At 50.1% G+C, this 20,003-nt stretch overlaps 2 protein-coding genes across 2 annotated transcripts in view; one reads left to right on the forward strand and one right to left on the reverse strand.

Moving 5' to 3' along the window:
• LOC113121869 (zinc finger protein 665-like) overlaps positions 1-20,003 on the reverse strand; it is a 219,208-nt gene that overhangs the window by 5,140 nt on the left and 194,065 nt on the right. The gene's annotated exons all lie outside the window — the stretch shown is intronic.
• On the forward strand, positions 1,178-19,395 carry LOC113121851 (piezo-type mechanosensitive ion channel component 2-like). Its single transcript, XM_026292693.1, is given in 54 exon segments — positions 1,178-1,580; positions 1,975-2,064; positions 2,960-3,067; positions 3,154-3,196; positions 3,664-3,784; positions 4,056-4,239; positions 4,349-4,562; positions 4,649-4,796; positions 4,900-5,034; positions 5,153-5,267; positions 5,367-5,761; positions 5,981-6,074; positions 6,976-7,226; positions 7,384-7,532; positions 7,628-7,706; positions 7,781-7,875; positions 8,024-8,411; positions 8,492-8,668; positions 8,740-8,853; positions 8,977-9,177; positions 9,259-9,463; positions 9,663-9,764; positions 9,850-10,027; positions 10,115-10,201; positions 10,283-10,439; positions 10,542-10,638; positions 10,764-10,929; positions 11,003-11,092; positions 11,311-11,399; positions 11,512-11,577; positions 11,665-11,777; positions 12,007-12,127; positions 12,212-12,274; positions 12,728-12,894; positions 13,012-13,439; positions 13,532-13,717; positions 13,794-13,895; positions 14,357-14,513; positions 14,605-14,787; positions 15,459-15,639; positions 15,714-15,813; positions 15,885-16,032; positions 16,218-16,305; positions 16,412-16,538; positions 16,643-16,801; positions 16,997-17,144; positions 17,249-17,437; positions 17,587-17,679; positions 17,800-17,966; positions 18,035-18,151; positions 18,242-18,321; positions 18,401-18,614; positions 18,694-18,835; positions 19,155-19,395. Coding segments are annotated over 54 exon segments (7,977 nt in total). The 5' UTR covers positions 1,178-1,516; the 3' UTR covers positions 19,257-19,395.

Below are 20,003 nucleotides of genomic sequence, written 5' to 3' on the forward strand. Positions count from 1 at the left end.
AGTGGGCAACAACAAACCTGCTGAAACAGAATTTAAAGCGCTTGTCAGGCAATAACAGTGTTAGTGCTGGAAACTATTTTCAGAGCAGACGAGCTGATATCTCCACCCGATCGAGGGCAGTAACAGAATCTATATTTCATTGGCAAAGACACGCGCCCCTATGGCATGACTGGAAATGTAGGATTTAGGATCCAGGAGGTGCTGGAGTCTCTGTCTCCTGCAGTAGCTTTAACAGCTGATGTCTGGGCATCACATCCATCACGTCCTGCTGGAAAAACTCTGACGTGTCGCGTTTTAGCTGAGCAGGGCTGAAGATGCTGGTACTGACAGAAGGTGGCCTCGGCCCAAACTGATGGAGCCTGTCAAAGTGGCAGCAAGTCTTCTGTGTGAGCAGGACGAGCCCACCCTGTGCAGGCCAGACTAAAGGCCTGTGCATCGTCACAGAGAGGAAGGCAAAGGTCACTAAAAGGTCATAGTGCTGTGATGTTTGATGGAGAAAATGATTGTCTCTTGAAATGAAAGGGGTTATCGAGTTCTTTCCAGGGACCAGAAAGCCGAGTCCTTCACTGGCTTCACTGAGTCAGTCAGTCCTGAATATTTCAAAGGTTCGACTGTGTTGAAGTGATTATTGATTATTGGTTATTGCTGATGACCGTTTGTCTTGGTGCTTGAAATTAATACATATACATATGTAGTAGTTAATACACAGGCATGTTTGCTAATTGATCATTGATCAGCTTCAGTCGGAACCAGGTCTGTTTTCTTCTGCCCATGTCAAACCATCGTGCAGCTCCTGGTTGAGCAACGCGGGTTTTACAGCGGTACCACCAAATAAACCCATTTCTGGTTTCTGAGCCAGGACAGGGGCTGATGAAACTGACGGGGTCTGCACCTTATCTCGTTTAATAAACGGAGCTGGGACACGTTTGAGTCTCAGGAGCCAGAGTCCGTATGAGGAAGGTGGATCCCACAGACAGAGTCCAATGTCAAATATCAAGTAAAGACTCATTTTCTTTAATTTGGTTTTTAAGGGCTGTAGTTCTCTATTTCCAACGAGTCTCCTCGTCGCGGCCTCTGATTGGCTCAGGGTGCTGTCAGTCCGATGCTGGGCGGGGTCTGTGGCCACTTCAAGAGGCTCCTATTGGCCCACTCCGGCTGGTCCCGGGTCAGTGGGTCCGAGAGCGTCGGCGTGTTTTTCAGGAGAAGAAAAGTCCGGAGTCCTGCGGTTCGTTCAGTGTTTCATGCGGGAAAAGTCTCAGAAGGAGGAAAAAAAAACATTTTATTGGACTTTGTGTCTTTCCTGCGGGTTTGGTTCAAATTTGGTTCTGGACGAAACTCCTGCAGCGGACCGGATCCGCACCGACTTTACCGTCTCCCACTCCGGAGGATGTCCTCGGGGCGAGTCGCCTTCCTCAGCCGGACCCGCGGCTCCTCCGGCGGCCGCGCACAGCTCTGACAGTCCGCTGCTGAACCGGGACCGACGGAGCTTCTTGGAGCGGAGGAGCGGGGGTCCAGGATGTCGTCGGAGCTGGTTGCTGGGCTCGTCGTCAGGGTGCTGCTGCCCCTCACTCTGACCGCAGGTAAGATTCTGGTCTGTGAAGTTCCGTGAGACCGGGACAGACCCCACGGCGCCTTAAGTCCTAGTTTAAGGTGGAATTTCCCTTTAAAGTGCAGATTCCTGCAGCACAAAACCACATGTTGGTCCCGGGAACCCTGCGTGTTCGCCCGTGTGTATGTATTTTTGTGCGGAGGGCAGAGGGACTTCCTGTCATCCCGCACACGCACTGACTAAACCGTGTGTGCTTTAGTCCTAAACCCGGTCCAGGTAACCTGGCCTAGACTGTGCTTCCTGTTAGGACTGATGTTTTTTCAGGTGTTCATTGATGATGTATTGATTGATGGATTAATTTTGGTATTGATTAATAGATTAATTAATGTATTGATTAACTGATGTATTGATCTATGTGTTCACAGCCTGTGTACTGCGGTACAGTGGATTCTCTCTGGTCTACGTCCTCCTGCTGCTACTTCTGCCACTGCTGCCAGACCCCTCCTCCCCCACAGGTACCAATACTGATCAATACTGCTGCCAGAGCCCTCCTCCCCCACAGGTACCAATACTGATCAATACTGCTGCCAGAGCCCTCCTCCCCCACAGGTACCAATACTGATCAATACTGCTGCCAGACCCCTCCTCCCCCATAGGTACCAATACTGATCAATAAGTGTGTCTGCCAGACAGCAGGTTCAGTGAAGATGGTTTAACCCTCAGAGTTTCTGATCCAGGAACAGTTACCCTGGTCTCTGGCAGGTCTCCTCCTGTCAGTCTGCAGAAACCTGCCTGACAGGCCACATTCTGAGACAGGACAGTGGTTTACTGCAGCCAACACAGGGTCTAGTTTATCTCCTGAAAGCTATTGTGACCGTCCGCAGGAACAAAGGTCCGATTCTGGGCCTTCGACCATGCCCCTGGTCTGAAGAGACCGGTGGGAGGAGCCATGGACCAGTGAAATCTAGTGAGGGGACAGTGTCGTCCCTCGTGTTCTCGTCCACTTTGTGTCTTCAGCCAGTTTGTGACTTCGTCAGCATTTTCAGTTGTCATTGGCTGTGTGTTGGTTGTCATGGCAACATCAACAGGTGAAGCTGCTTGTGTGTGTGTGTGTGTGTGTGTGTGTGTGGCTTTCATCTAACAGACACACACAGCTGGCAGATGTTTCACTGATGACATCGTGGTCGTACTGTGGTTTTTAGTCATGATGTCATTAACTCGAGGAAATAGACCAGACCGAGCGTGAATAAGTAACACACACACACACACACAGTAACACACACACACAGTTAGTTTGTTACTGCATGTGTGTGTGTTACTGTGTATACAGAAGTACAGTGGTACATAGTGTACTGTGTACCATAAAGAACTGAAGTACAGTAGTGTCTGGGTAATGTCTCTGTCTCCTAGGTAACATGGGTCGCTGTGTGACGGCAGTGTGTATTTCCAGTTTCCTGTTCCTGTTGCTGCAGTGTTTCTTCCAATTGACAACTGCCACGCTGCAGCCAGGGTCCAACTGTAAGACACACCTCTCACCTGTCTGTCTGTCTGTCCGTGTTTGTGTCTCTGTCTGTACGTCACCTGTCACCTGTCTGTCTGTGCAGGTACAGCGTGGCAGAAAGCGGTTGGTCAGCTTGGCCTGGTGAGGTAAGAAACACTGGACAATACCACTGCAGTGAGAAGTACTCAGAGGTACTACAGAGTACCGCTGCAGTGAGAAGTACTCAGAGGTACTACAGAGTACCACTGCAGTGAGAAGTACTCAGAGGTACTACAGAGTACCGCTGCAGTGAGAAGTACTCAGAGGTACTACAGAGTACCGCTGCAGTGAGAAGTACTCAGAGGTACTACAGAGTACCGCTGCAGTGAGAAGTACTCCGAGGTACTACAGAGTACCACTGCAGTGAGAAGTACTCAGAGGTACTACAGAGTACCGCTGCAGTGAGAAGTACTCAGAGGTACTACAGAGTACCGCTGCAGTGAGAAGTACTCAGAGGTACTACAGAGTACCGCTGGTCTCTCGGTCTCAGCAGTTGACTTTCTGAAACTTTCAAAATAAAAGCGGTGTGCACTGGGTCTACTGGACAAACTGAAGAGACTTGTGTTTCTGTCAGTCTGACAGGAAGTGATGCAGGCTCAGCTGTGAGACAGGTGTTTCCAGATGTTGGCGTGCTGGTCGTCGGCCTGCTGGCCTGGAGGCTGATCCGGCGACCGAACGCCGCCACACAGACACCGGTAACACACACACAAACACACCAAGGAAGCAGGGAAAACCTCGTTAAGTCATCTCCTCTTGTCTCTTAACAAGGTTTCATGTCTATTAGTGTGTAACTGAGTAGGATATTTATTAACTTTAACCTCGTTATGTTAGTCACACACACACACACACACACACACTGGGACTGAGGATCAGGTTTCAGGTCCCGTCAGAGTCTGTTTGTTTACATGAAACCAGAGCACCCTGACACTGTGCGGCACACGGACTGTCAGCAGAACTGTGTTTCAGCAGGAGGAGGAGCTGGTGTTTGAGGAGGACTCTGTGCTTGGGGACGAAGAAGTTGGCGAGAAAGTCCACAGAAACCGGATACTGGTTGAACTAGAGTCATTAGCTTGTAAAATCAGACAGATGGTGGGAAACATGACGACGACTGGAGGGAAAGTTCTGCTGACGGCTCTATTGGGACTCACAGGTGACCAGTACAATCAAGATTCCAGCCGAATCCAGCAGAGTCCAGTAGGATTCAGTGCCCCCAGTTTTTTTTAACAGAAACACCCCCCCCCCCCCCCCCCCCCCCCCAGGTATCATGTCCCCTTCCCTCTCCTCCCTTGTCTACCTCCTCTCTTTCCAGGTGTTGTGTACCTGGTGGGCATGGTCGGGCCATGTCCCGGCCCTCATCTTCAGGTGTGTGTCTGTGATGTCACTGCTTTACTCCTCCTCTCACTTCCTGCTGTTTTACTGCTACCAGCTGCCCTCACTGCAGGAGGTGTGGCCTCCCAACTGCACCTCCACCAGGTAACACACCTCTTTAGCCTGATTATTGATCACAAACTGTTAGCACACAGTCTTTGGCCTGATTATTGATTACTGATCATGCACAGGGTTTTTGGCCTGGTGCCGGTGGTCTCTGTGGACTGTGGCGCCCCCTGGAGGCTGCAGCTGAACTCTGAGCTCAGCTGGTTTGACTTCAGCAGTCCCCTGATGCTGCTGCTGCTTTACCATACTGTGGCCAGTCTGTGGAGAAACCAGGTAAGGATGACATTACCGCTCACCTGTTGTGATGTCATAACGGTCATAGGCTTCCTCAGTGTACCTCAGGTCTGATCGGCTAATGGTTTTCATGTTTTTGGAGCTGATTGACAGGGTTAAGGGACGGGGCCAAGAGAGGGCAGAGTCGGGGGTCAGTGGGAGCTGTGACATCAGCACAGAGGTCAGTGGTGACATCAGGGCGGAGCGGCGGAGACAGCTGTGGAGGACGGCTCGCCACGTATGCAGACCTCACTTGTTTAAGTTCACCTGGTTAAACACACCTAGTTAAAATCACCTTGTTAAACTCACCTAGTTAAGCTCACTTGGTTAAAGTCACCCTTCTTTGTGTCTGTCAGGCACCAGTGTCATCCAGCAATGACAGCCCCACAGACTCTTTTGCCCCGCCCACCCAAAGCTCTGCCCTGGGATTGGATGTTTTCTCCGTACCTCAGTACTCTCTCAGCCAGTCAGGTGAATCTGTGGTTTGACCCCCGTCCACTGTTTCAGCTCTTCTCACACCAGTATCCTAGCATGCATTTCATGGCTGTGCTCTTCTGTGCGGTGCTGCAGACACGCTGGAGACGTGTGTTTTCGAAGGAGAGGGCTGGGACGGCAAGGAGGTTGATGAAGAAGAGACGAGGGGACTGGAGGAGGAGGGTGGAGTCGGTGCGTCGTCCATGGCCTTCAGCTTCCTGCTCAGACAGAGCTACGTCTGCGCTCTGGTCTCCATGATGGCCTGGCCCATCACCTACGTGTCCTGGCTCACATGTGTGTTGCTGATCTGGTCCTGCATCCTCTGGATGATGCGAGAGCGTCGACGGTACACACTGATGTCGTCCCCCTGGCTAGTCGCCTACGGCAACCTGCTACTCATCCTGCAGTACATGTACAGCTTCCCATCTATAGAGGAAGTCCCCGGACTGTTCCCTCGGAAGGATGACCCCTGCAGGGAGCTCGCCTCCAAGGTACTGGTATTACTGCTGCTCCTGGTGCTACAGCAGGTACTATTGATTACTAGTGTTGATAAAGATGGAGTCTGATAGTTTAGTGTGGGGAGCACTGATTAATCAGATCAAGAAACTCTTTCAATATGAACTAATCAGATTATTAAATCCAGTCTGATTATAAATGCAAAAGGCAGATTAGAATCTGATTACATCCTGTAATCCAATCACTTGTTGCAGTTGATGTGTTTGTTGACCTTCTGGCTGCTCCTGCGTCAAGCGCTGACTGAGAAGAGAGACAGACAACTGTCTGCCATCACTGTCCACATGGCAGGTAAGACACCAGTCGATCTGACCGACACCTGTATGTCTGTTTCCTGTTCCCAGAAGACAGAACGACAAAACAGGATTAGCAGAAAAAGTCTGACTGACTGACTAATTGTCTGGCTGACTGACTGACTGACTGACTGACTAATTGTCTGGCTGACTGACTGACTGACTAATTGTCTGGCTGACTGACTGACTGACTGACTGACTGACTAATTGTCTGGCTGACTGACTGACTGACTAATTGTCTGGCTGACTGACTGACTGACTGACTAATTGTCTGGCTGACTGACTGACTGACTGACTGACTAATTGTCTGGCTGACTGACTGACTGACTGACTGACTAATTGTCTGGCTGACTGACTGACTGACTGACTAATTGTCTGGCTGACTGACTGACTGGCTGACTAATTGTCTGGCTGACTGACTGACTGACTAATTGTCTGGTTGACTGACTGACTGACTGACTAATTGTCTGGCTGACTGACTGACTGGCTGACTAATTGTCTGGCTGACTGACTGACTGACTGACTGACTAATTGTCTGGCTGACTGACTGACTGGCTGACTAATTGTCTGGCTGACTGACTGACTGACTGACTAATTGTCTGGCTGACTGACTGACTGACTGACTAATTGTCTGGCTGACTGACTGACTGGCTGACTAATTGTCTGGCTGACTGACTGACTGACTGACTAATTGTCTGGTTGACTGACTGACTGGCTGACTAATTGTCTGGCTGACTGACTGACTGACTAATTGTCTGGCTGACTGACTGACTGGCTGACTAATTGTCTGGCTGACTGACTGACTAATTGTCTGGTTGACTGACTGACTGACTGACTAATTGTCTGGCTGGCTGACTGACTGACTGAAGGACACCTGTATGTCTATTTCCTGTTCTCAGAAGACAGAACCACAAAACAGGATCAGCAGAAAAAGGAGGAGGTGTCATATGAAGAGATGCTGCTGCTGGGGGGAGCAGCAGGAGGCGGGGTCCAGATGGAGGTGATGGTTGCCGTGGTAACCAGGATGTTTGTGAAGTACTGGATCTACGTGTGTGGGACGATGTTCTTCTTTGTGAGCTTTGAGGGGAAGATCGTCCTGTACAAGGTGATCTACATGGTGATGTTCCTGTGCTGCGTGGCCCTGTATCAGGTACGGTGGGCTCAGCCAATCAAATGTGTCCGTGGGATGGGGCTAACATTTGTGTTGAATGATGGATTGGCCAGGAACAAGGAAATGTCAGGTCTAGAAACTACAACAGACACATGATGCTGTCTGTCTGACTGACTGTTTGTCTCACTGTCCGTAGTTGAACTACGAGCGTTGGCGGGCCCTGCTCAGAGGATTCTGGGTAGCTGTCGTTTTTTATTCAATGCTGGTTTTGATCCTGATTTACACCTTCCAGTTCCCTTCATCCCCCCACACCTGGAGCTACTACACTGGACTCAGCACACACAGGTACTCATAGGAATTCATATATAGTCTCAGCTGGTCACAGGTAGGGTCAGGTACTTTCAGGTAGGGTCAGGTACTAATGTGTGTTTTTTGTCTAGGCTGGAGGACCTGGGTCTGGAGAAGTTCTCGGTTCCTGTCCTGTTCACTAGGATCTTGATCCCGGCTGCATTCCTGCTGGTACGTTTGGACTCTGATGGCTCTGGTGTTGTCGTGTAGTGTGTCCACGTTAACACCAGGTGTCATATCTGCAGGTCTGTGTCATCCACCTGCATTACTTCCACCGACCGTTCCTGCAGCTGACTGACCTGAAGACTGTGGTGGACACACACAACAGCACCATCACTAGGTAACACACACACCTAATCCCCAGACCTCTGAACTAATCCCTAAACCCCCATACTTCTCACAAGACCCCAGACCTAATCCCTACCGCCCTGAACTAGTTCCCAGACATCTGCATTCTCTACACCTGAAGGAGGTGTCTGTCTCTGCAGGCTAGTTCACTCTGACGGCAGCCTGGTTGACCTGTCGGTGGGTGGTGCTCTCCAGGAGCAGGAAGAACAGGAGGAGTCAGAGAAATGGGTACAGGAGGACGAGGAGGAGGACCCCTCTATGTTTGACAGGGAGACCCTGTCTGACCACATGGCAGGTAAACAGATGTCACAGCCTGACCGGGGTGGTAAAGTTTGAAACAGGAAGCAGACTGGTGCTGTCTTGTCCTCAGGGCTGGTATCCTGGCGGCTGGTGGTGGACCGGCTGTCTGTGCTTCTCCTGCGTTTCCTCCTGTCCCTGCAGCGGCTACAGCGCCTCCTCTGGTGGATCCTGGAACTGCACATTGCCAAGATTATGTTCTCCTATATAATCTGGGTCTGTGTGAAGGAGGTTAGTCAGTCTGTCTCAACCCTGTGTCTCATGTCTGTCTCAGGTGTCTCTGGCTCACCCGTCTGTCTGTCTGTCTCCAGGTGTGTGTCTTTAACCTGCCCTTCGTGGTGTGTGTGGGCGTGGCCCTGCCCTGCAGGATGTGGCGCCCGCTGCTGTCCGGGGTCTGTACGGTTTGGACCTGTGTGGTGATTGTCTGTAAGATGCTCTACCAGCTCAATATCATCCAGCCAATCAGATACTCCGCCAACTGCACCATGGTAACCACAGCAACAGTCTTACCTGCCCGTCCACAGGCTGTTGTGTCTCTGACGTGTTTGTTTGTCTGCAGCCTGAGAACTCCAGCACCGACCTGTCTCCCTCTGTTCTGTACGCTGGTCCAATTGACCCAGCCCAGTGGGTGGGGCTTTGTAAGACGGATGGGAAACTGCTGGACTACCTGAGGGTGAGCAATGACATCACAGCTAAGAAATCAGTGACTTCAAAAAAACCTATTGTAGCTTTGAAATGTTTACTACTGTTTTTATTAGCTTCAGTCACTTCGCCTCGTGCTGTGATCTCTCTTCAGAATAACCTGGTGATGTTAGCGCTGTTGGCTTTTGAAGTGACAGTTTACCGACATCAGGTGCTCTACCGACTCCGCCGTAACAATATCCCGCCCCCCACTAGAACGCTGTTTCATGACATCACCAGGAGTCACCTGGATGACAACATGCTGAGCTGCATTAAATATTTCCTCAATTACTTCTTCTACAAGTTTGGACTGGAGGTGAGGCACATTCACATCAGCCTAACATCAACCAGAACTCTGCTTTAAAAAAAAAAAAAAAGTCACATTCTTCCTCCTTAGACCTGCTTCCTGTTGGCTGTGAATGTGATTGGTCAGCGGATGGATCTTTTTGCCGTAGGCCATGCTTTTGGCCTTATCACCCTCCTATCACGTCGCAGCAGGAGACGAATTGCATTCGTGTGGCCTAAGTACTGCTACTTCCTGTCGGGTCTTTTCTGCTTCCAGTACCTGCTGTGCATTGGGTTTCCTCCTGCTGCCTGTAAAGGTACAAATTTACCTGAAGACAAACACCCCTGAGGTTTTTATTCTGAAGGAAGTGTTTGAGGAGGGATGGTTTTGATTTTGAGTGATCTAGACTAATACGTCCCCTGTGGTAACAGGTTTTCCCTGTCTCCAGTCTGACAGGGACTAAGTAAGCTAACAGTTTCCTGGCAGTGTTAAGTCTGAAAACAATGTTTTGTCAGAGTATCCATGGAGACTGCCATCTTCCAACATGGACTCCAATGTGGTGAAGTGGCTTTTCCTCCCTGATCACCTGACACCGCCCAACCCGCTCTTCTTGCTGTGTAAGACCCTTGTTGTCAAGTGTTTTTACTGTAAACCTGCTGGACATGTGATCTTTTACAGTAACGGGGTTTCTTGGCCTTTCAGATGATTTCCTGCTTCTCCTCGGGGCCTCGCTGCAGCTGCAGGTGTTTGAGGAGGAGCTTCAGGCATCAGTCCAGGTCCTCGCTGGAGACAACAGCGAGGTGGATGAAGACAAAGGACAGGACAGTGATCCAACCAGAAAACTCCACCTCAACACGGTCCCCAACTTCATGCTGTGCAGGTGAGTCCCACCCAGCAGTCCACCTGCCATGTCTTTCCACTAGTCTGCCTGTTCACCAGCCCACTTGTCTCAACTTTTCAACTGCAGGTCTTACCTGGACATGATGAAGGTCATCATCTTCAGTTACATGTTCTGGTTCGTCCTCACCATCATCTTCATCACCGGGACAACCAGGTGAGGGGACGGGGCAATCAGGGACGAGTGCAGTATTTTCAGGTGGTGTCCCTGCTGATAAGTGTGTACTTCCTGTCCCAGGATCAGTGTGTTCTGTATGGGCTACCTGGTAGCCTGTTTCTACTTCCTGCTGGTGGGTGGGAACCTGCTGCTGAAACCAGTAAAGTCCATCCTGGTTTACTGGGACTGTCTGATTGGCTACAATGTATTGGTCATCACCATGAAGAACATCCTGTCCGTGAGTTGTCATAGTTATCATCATCATCATCATCATCATCATCATATGATCGTCTACAAATGTGTCTAAGACCTGTCTGTCCCTCACGTGTCTGTCTGTAAGATCCTGGCCTGTGGTTTCATTAAGTCTCTGGTGTTGAATCACTGTTGGCTGATTCAGCTCTTCAGCCTGGCCTGTACCATCAAAGGATACACCAAACGTATGTAAACTGACTCACGTCTGTTCTGTCTAACTGACACTAGTCAATTTAACACAGTTACGAGTCCAAGTCCAGCAGCCCCTTGTTTACCCGGGTGTCCACACATCATATTTGTTTGTTTCCAGCGGAGCAGCACAGCAGTAAACAGTGCGAGTTGCCAAGCGATGAGGCCGGGATCATCTGGGATGGCATTTGTTTCTGTTTCCTGCTGCTGCAGAGGCGGGTCTTCAGGAGTCACTATTTCCTGTATGTGGTGCTAGACCTGCAGAACACACAAGTGCTGGCATCCAGGTACACAACTAAGAGCACATACCCACAGACACAATACACACAGCCATGTGACCCTGATGTGCATGTGTTGCAGGGGGGCGGAGCTCTTTGAGGCGTCAACGGTGAAAGCTGTCAGAGCAAGGCTGGAGGTGGAGAAGACATCCATGGACCTGCTGAAAAGACAGTAAGAATCAGACAGTCACCGGGAACCAGTTCATCCAACCTGATTTCTAGACCAGATAAGTCTGAGTTTGATTCGGGTTTAAGACTCAGTCCAAACTCCACATCCAAACTGATTTGACACTGTAGCTTGGTAACATATGGACTTCTTCTTTGGTTCTGAACTAGTCTCAGACAGCTTGGGCCAGTCTGTGAACCACTTTCTGTTTCTGCATCCTTCAGGATGGACAGGATCAGGTCTCGGCAGCAGAAGTTTCGCAGAGGAAAAGAGAACATGTTGAGTTTGACCCATGACAGCTTCCATACTGACGGTCTGTAAACACACCCGTTGTCATGGTAGCAACAGGAAAAACACAGGATCAGCTGATGTGGGTGTTTGTTTTTAGTGCCCTGTTGTTTTAATATGCAGTTTGTTTGTGGCAGGTCAGGAGAACAGGAAGTGTCAGCAGCAGAAAGTGTGGTGGAGGCCCTGGGTAAACCATGCCTCCAGTGAGTCTCATGGCTGCTGTCTTCATCATCTGACCCGTCTCTTTGACCCGTCTCTTTGACCCGTCTCTCTGACCCGTCTCTCTGCAGTGGTGCGGAGTGGAGACTACTACCTGTTTGAGACTGACAGTGAGGAGGAGGAGGAGCAGAGGGAGGAAGAGGAAGAGAAGGAGACAGAGCTTCCTGACAAATCAGCCTTACAGGTCATTATTTCTTACAGCACTGTGGACATGAACCAGGTCATGACCTGGGTCAGGACCCGGATCTGTGTCTGGACCAAACCTGGATCTAAATCTGGACCTGGGCCTGGGCCTGGGACTGGATCTAGACCTGGCTTGGGACTTGGATTGAACCTGGATCTGGACCCACAGTGTCTGTGAAATGACGGTGTTGCAGTAATGTTGCATGCAGGTTTTCTGTCGTGTTTTGCAGTTTGTCTACCACGCCTGGATAACAGACTCCAGAACCGCAATGAGAGCTCGCAGCAACCAGCAGAGACTGCAGAGGAAGAACCCTTCTGAGCAGAGGAGCAGGAAGCAGGAGCAGAGTGAAGGTGAGGGAGCTCAGCCGCCGCCATCTTTTTCTGGACATAGAATAACATCTGCTTAGCGTCGTTTCCTGAACCGTTTCTCTGCAGCAGATGCAGTTGAGGAGGTGACAGAGACGGTCGGAGAGGACAAGGAGACAGAGGAGGGACCAGGTAGGAGGTCTTACAAAGCAGCATGTAACGTTAGTCTATGGAAGACAGACTGTAGTCCTCTCAGACCTTCAGTCAGTGAACATTTTACGTTACATCTTGTTGCTTCCTCCCGTCTGTGCTGAGTAAATGTTGGGCTTTGTGAGTTAATATCCCAGGAGTAAAAGACTGAGATAACAACAGGAGCCTGTAGACCTCCAGGCAGTAGCTGCTCTACCTGTTTGTTTGTTGTTGTTTCTTATTATTCTGTGCTGTTTTGTTTCTCTTTCAGGAGGCAGCGATAAATAACCTTCAAGATCCAATGAGTGTTCATGTCACTTTATACATCAGCAGTGTTGGGAAATTAATCAATGCAATATAATCCTGAAACTGATTATTCCTCAGTCTGTGATCCTACCAACAAAATCTAGAATGGTTGCATCCCTGTTTCAGACTTGGTGCTGGATTGTGTTTCAGACACGGTCCTGCGGCGGTTCTCTAACGTGGGCCGGTTCTGCTGTGTTCTGCTGTCAGCGCTGCTGGACTCACTGACGGCCTGGCTTAGCAGCTTGTGTCAGGAACACATTGACATCTCCACTGTGCTCCGCATTGAGCGCTGCATGCTGATGCAGCAGGCCAAACAGGTACACACTCCAGGCCCCAGTGCTCTGGACTACAGTTCACAACAGCTGCTACAGGTGTTAGAACTACAACAAAAATGGTGGACCTGCTTCCAGTTTATTTTTGATGTTGTGTTTCAGGGGGCTGTGCCCACCAGGGAGGCCATCAACATGTACTACCAAGAACAGATCATGAAAACTTCTAGAGAGTCCGGTCTGGACTGCAGTTCCCATGAGGCCGAGGGGCAGGCCTCAGCAGAAAGAAGAGAGGAGGAGAAGGATACAGGTGAAGAAGAAGCAGTAGGTCACTCAGTGGAGGAGAAACCACTTCTAGGTCCAGGATATTCAGCCGAAACAGACCCACAACCAGTATCAGGAACAGATGGTTCTGATAATCCAGATCCATCTTCACAAGTTAAAACAGAGATGGTGCCAGATTACTCAGAGTACGTTGAGGCCAGAACCAGCCGAAAACAGGCAATGGGGCCAAAACTCTCCAGGATGGACAGGGTCCAGTCTTGGTCATCACTCTCATCCTCAGAAGGAGAACAGATAGGTTCAGCACACAGGTTGGTCCTGAGGGTCACAGTCCACATTCTGGAGTCTGGTTCTGGTCTAGATGAAATATTAAAGCCATGCCTTCATTGTTGTGTCTGAGCAGCAGAACAGATTTAACAGGACATCTTCCTGCCAGCCCTTCCCCACTACTCCTGCCCCCCTACAGCCTGCAAGAACACAATGTGGGGCCAGGACGCAGCAACAGCTTCCTGTCTGACTCAGTTTCCGCATCCTGTCCCCCAACGTCACGTACTCGGGAGCTCACGGCAAGTGAACTGTTGAGGAACAGGTGAGGAGCAGGTGAGTCCCAAATATTGTTCTCCCGTGACCCCGCCCCCCATTTCACGCTCCACCCCCTGTTACAGGACCTTCTACGATGAGGAGCTGGAGGCATCAGACCGTTTCTACCGCAAACAGCCTCAGCTACTCCAGCTGTGCTATGCCCTCTACAACATCCTAGCAGCCAGGTACACACAGCACCCATCAGGTACACACAGCACCCATCAGGTACACAGACGGCACCCATCAGGTACACACAGCACCCATCAGGTACACAGACGGCACCCATCAGGTACGCAGAGGCACCAATCAGGTACACACAGCACCCAGCAGGTACAGACAGCACCCAGCAGGTACACACAGCACCCATCAGGTACACAGACGGCACCCATCAGGTACGCAGAGGCACCAATCAGGTACACACAGCACCCAGCAGGTACAGACAGCACCCAGCAGGTACACACAGCACCCATCAGGTACACAGACGGCACCCATCAGGTACGCAGAGGCACCAATCAGGTACACATAGCACCCAGCAGGTACAGACAGCACCCAGCAGGTACAGACAGCACCCAGCAGGTACAGACAGCACCCAGATGATAAATTAATAAACATGAACGGGGTGGTTTCCTGTCATGTGACCTTTCAGGTCGGAGACGGTTTGTTACTTTGTGATCGTGTTGAACCACGTGGTGTCGGCGAACTGTCTGACACTGGTGCTCCCTGTCCTGGTGTTCCTTTGGGCCATGCTGTCTGTGCCGCGGCCCAGTAAGGCCTTTTGGATGATGGCCATCATCTACACTGAGGTCGGCGTTCCACTCGCTCTGTTGTTGCAGATATCTCCATCCCCCTCTGCTACACGCCTGGGTCTGACCGTAACCCTGTCTGTGTCCACAGGTTGCCATTGTTGTGAAGTACTTCTTCCAGTTTGGTTTCTTTCCCTTCAACCAGAAGCTGGAGGTGCACCGGTCCAAACCGTTCCATCCCCCGAACATTCTTGGGGTAGAGAAGAAAGAGGGCTATGTCCTGTACGACCTGCTGCAGCTGCTCACTTTGTTCTACCACAGAGCCACACTCAAGGTAACCACATACCCAGAGTCCAGTTAACAGTAAATTATATCGTCACTGCAGGACCAGAGTCCAGGTAAAAAGCACCACTGCAGGACCATAGTCCAGGTAAAAAGCACCACCACAGGACCATAGTCCGGGTAAAAAACAGTAAATTATAGCACCACCACAGGACCATAGTCCAGGTAAAAAAACAGTAAATTATAGCACCACCACAGGACCATAGTCCAGGTAAAAAAACAGTAAATTATAGCACCACCACAGGACCATAGTCCAGGTAAAAAAACAGTAAATTATAGCACCACCACAGGACCATAGTCCAGGTAAAAAGCAGTAAATTATAGCACCACCACAGGACCATAGTCCAGGTAAAAAAACAGTAAATTATAGCACCACCACAGGACCATAGTCCAGGTAAAAAGCAGTAAATTATAGCACCACCACAGGACTATAGTCCAGGTAAAAAAACAGTAAATTATAGCACCACCCCAGGACCATAGTCCAGGTAAAAAACAGTAAATTATAGCACCACCGCAGGACCATAGTCCAGGTAAAAAGCAGTAAATTATAGCACCACCGCAGGACCATAGTCCGTGTAAAAAAACAGTAAATTATAGCACCATCGCAGGACCGGAAACATGTTCCATTACCACTGCTTTTACCTGACACCACCTCTTTTGCAGCGCCATGGACTTTGGGACCAGACTGTTACCACTGAGGCGGATGATCTCCATCACCCCGAGAACCAGGCTTACCCTGCCACCAGGACTACCTCTGTGGATGTGGCAGATCCAGGCAGCACACTGCACCAATTTGTCCGCAGACGAACGCGCTCCAGCTCCACCCAGCTGCGCTCTCCTACAGGTAGAGTCAGTGCACCTGTGTCTGCCTGAGTTAAAGGACACACTTACAGTGATGTTTCCTTCCTGTGCTCTTAGGCAGTGTGAGCTCCAGGGCCCAGCAACCGAGCAGGTGTAACCAGCTGCTCCTCAAGCTGCAGGAACTTTGCATCAGAGCCAGGAAGTGCTCCATGAGCAGGTATGCTAACGGTGGGGGTAAGCACAGGTGGTGTGTGCACATGTGGACTCACCTGTCCTACTCTACTGCAGGTGTATGTCCGCTTACCGCCCAGTCTATCAGTTCTTCCGGGCTCTTGTCCAACCAGAGTACAGCGCTGTCACTGACGTGTACGTCCTCATGTTCCTCGCAGACACCGTTGACTTCATCATCATCGTCTTTGGCTTCTGGGCCTTCGGAGTAAAGTTTGATTTTCCTGTTCACCTGTCTGCCTGTCTGTCTGCTCACCTGTCTGTCTGTCTGCTCATCTTCCTGTCTCTCTGCTCATCTCCCTGTCTGTCTGCTCACCTGCCGGTCTGTCTGCTCACCTGTCTGCCTGTCTGTCTGCTCACCTGTCTGCCTCTTTTGTTACTGTTTTGTTCCAGAAATACTCAGCGGCTACTGACATCACTTCCTCCCTCTCTGAAGATCAAGTTCCTGAAGCATTTTTAGTGATGGTTCTGATCCAGTTTGGTATGAGTACCTGTCTTACTGACTGACTGTTCTAATGACTGTCTTAAGTGACTGTCTGACTGACTCTGTCTGTCTGATTGACCGACTGTCACCTGTCTGTCTACAGGGACTATGGTCATAGACAGGGCTCTTTATTTGAGGAAGACAGTACTCGGGAAACTAGTTTTCCAGGTGGTTCTGGTTTTTGGAATTCATTTCTGGATGTTCTTCATCCTGCCGACAGTCACAGAAAGGTACCACCTGCTGTCACATTAGCCCCACCCCTTATGTTTACTGGCTGTGTTAACTGCCAATCAGATCAGTTGTCTCTCTAATTTCTGTCTCTCTGTCTTTCCAGGCGATTTAACCAGAACCTGGTGGCTCAGCTCTGGTACTTTGTGAAGTGCATTTACTTCGGTCTTTCAGCCAATCAGATTCGCTCTGGTTACCCAACCCGCGTTCTGGGAAACTTCCTGACAAAGAGCTACAACTACCTAAACCTTTTCCTGTTTCAGGGGTGAGCCTCTGCTAGTCTAGCTTAGCATAAGGGCTATATACAGAGGGGCTGGGGGAACCAATGGAAACAGCTCACCTGTCTGATACCTGTCTGGTAGTTTTCCTGTGATACACTTAGTGCAAAGGGAGGGAACGGCTTTGCCTGATATTACTGTTGTCTGTTGACGTGTGCGTCTCTCCACCCGTCTGTCTGTAGTTTCCGTCTGGTTCCCTTCCTGACGGAGCTGAGGGCGGTGATGGACTGGGTGTGGACGGACACCACCCTGTCTCTGTCGTCCTGGATCTGTGTGGAGGACATCTACGCCCACTGTTTTGTCTTGAAGTGCTGGAGGGAGTCGGAAAAGGTACTTCTGTGCATTAATATGTGTAATTATGTGTACTTGTACACAGAGGTACCCTCAGCCCAGCAGGCAGAGAAGTGTGTATTTATATGTGTACTTGTACACAGAGGTACCCTCAGCCCCGCGGGCAGAAGAAGAAGCGGGTGGTGAAGTATGGGATGGGTGGTCTGATCGTCCTCTTACTGATCTGCATCGTGTGGTTTCCGCTTCTCTTCATGTCGCTCATCAAATCTGTCGCGGGCGTCGTCAACCGCCCACTGGATGTGTCTGTGACTATCACACTGGGAGGCTTCCAGGTACGCTCACCTGGACTGGTTCACCTGAACTGACTCACCTGGAGTGTTGTCTTATCAGTATTGTTGTTAACAGTAGTAGCAGTAACACGGTGTATGATGGTTGTAGTTCACAGTGGCAGCAGTAAGACAGTAGTGTTTTTTGTTTACAGCCAATCTTCACGATGAGCGCGCAGCAGAATCAGCTCAAAGATCTGACTGAGGAAGACTTCAGCTCCTTCACCAGCTCCTACAGCTACGTACCAGTAAGTACTCAGTACCCTTGCAGTCTTGTGAGGTACTTTGCAGTCCTCCACGGTACTCTGCAGTACTTGTTCTCCAGCTTTTGATTTTCGTCCTGTCACTACATGGCCTGTGTTTCCCAGAGTGCCTTGCAGTTCCTGGAGGCGTACGGTCGAGAGGACGTGACACTGGCAGAGCTGCAGGGCAGCAGTAACTCTCTATGGACTATTAGTCCTCCCAGCCGGCAGTACCTGAGCCACGTGCTCAGCCTGGACCACTTCCCCCTGACTGTGTCCTGGACCATTCAGAGGTTGGCTTCAGCCTGTCAAACAATAACCAGATCAATAAGCAAATGAAAACACTGTTTGTTTTGAACAGGAATCTAAGTCTGGGGGCGAAGGCAGAGCTTGCATCAGGTAAACACGTGACCTACCTGGATGATCAGATTCGCCTGGAGCTGATCGAGCTGCTGAATGGGACCAGAACACTTCCTGTGTGAGTAAAGGGGGCGGGGCTGGTCATGGAGGAGATTGGAACCAATGGAAACAGCGACTGTTTCTGAGGTTTGTTGTTGTGTGTGTTCAGGCTGATACACGACGTGTTCCCGTGTTTCGTTCGTGCTCCCAGCGACTCCAATGCCAAACCCATCGAGCAGCTGTACACAGGTGTTAATACTCTTGTTTCTGAGGTGTGATTTAAACACGTTCCTCTTCTCTAATCATGTGGTTTCTCTCGTCCAACCAGAAGGCCACTACAGTGACATCCTGCTGGCCCTGGAGCGGTCAACAAATCATAGCAGAGAAATTCAGGAGTGGTGGATCGTGGACCAACCTGCCATGAGCCTGATCCCCAGTGGGGGAGGGGCTTCTCTAAGTCACAGGAGGGAGGTGGGACTTTGGCTGTTTGTGTTCAATGATAAAGTCAGTCCTCCCAGTTTGGGCTTCCTCGCTGGATACGGGTACTTAAAATCCTTAGAAGAATGGCAGAGCTGTTGTATGTTCACTGAAAACTCACTGTCTCCACTTCTGCTCCCACAGCATCATGGGATTGTACGCCTCGGTGGTGCTGGTGATCGGGAAGTTTGTTCGGGAGTTCTTCAGTGGGATCAGTCACTCCATCATGTTCGAGGAGCTGCCCTGTGTCGACCGCATCCTCAAACTGTGCACAGACATTTTCCTGGTACGCACTCGGACTACTTCTACTACAGTACATAGTCTGTGTTTGTGGCCTTTCCTCAGTCTCTGTGGGACCCTTTGTTTCAGAGTCCTTTACTGAAGCTAAAGGAGTCTCTTAGTCCAGCAGCCTTCAGTTTGCTGCTAGTGCTTCTGCCAGACTCACCACCAGCTCTCCACACTGGACACACTGATGATGTGACAGACACACACACCTGAGGCTACCTCAAGCTCACTAACCACCACTCCCCATACCACACACCTGTACTCGCATTAAGTTTGGCGTCGGTATTTGCTTCCATCTGATTGGCTGTTTCCTGTTCCAGGTGAGGGAGACAGGTGAACTGGAGCTGGAGGAGGAGCTTTATGCCAAACTAATCTTCCTGTATCGATCACCAGAGACTTTGATCAAATGGACGCAGCGTTGACCTCAAACACCGACACAGTATTGATGATGCAAATGCTACTGGACCGTTTCCTGCCTTCTGGGTGACCAATAGCAGCAGCAGGGAGGCGGAGCAAATGCATCAACATGCAGGAGGCTAATAAATCAGTATTGATTATTTATCACTGCAGGGAAATGTCCTGGATCACCTGGAATATTTAATGCAGCTTTAATCAGAAAACAGAAAAGGTCCTGGAACATGTCCTGGCATGTTCCAGGACCTTTTTGATGATTTCTGTAAACAGGAAGTGATGTCAGACAGTTGTGAGGTGTGAGCCAAAGCGCAGTCCTCTGGCTCGTACCACTTGTTTTCTTTAATGTGTTTCTGTCAGTGCTGCGTCAGCCTGATGTCAGCTGACCTCAGCCTTGTTAGCTGCATTTACCTGGACGTCATCTCCTCATTAGCTCAGGTGGACTGTGAGCAGAATGAAAGCCATGAACCAGTGGGAACCCTAAAGGTGGAAACTGTCCCGCCCTCAGAGCGACGTGATGTTGACACACGGGGAAAGGTTGTTGTTCATCAGTCTGCTTTTAACTGTGAGTCTGAAACAGTGAACAGCTAAAAATAAAAACATTTGTTAACCAGACTGATGTTTGTTCGCTACACATGGTCCAACACTAGAGTCCTAAAACCACAGGTTACAGGACTAAAACACCACAGATTCCAGGAATTAAATGCAACAGAACACAGGAATAAAAATAGGGAAGACTGGACCAAAATCACAGGGAA

The sequence above is a fragment of the Mastacembelus armatus genome, chromosome 20 (assembly GCF_900324485.2).
Source record: "Mastacembelus armatus chromosome 20, fMasArm1.2, whole genome shotgun sequence".
In the NCBI taxonomy this organism is placed as follows: domain Eukaryota; kingdom Metazoa; phylum Chordata; class Actinopteri; order Synbranchiformes; family Mastacembelidae; genus Mastacembelus; species Mastacembelus armatus.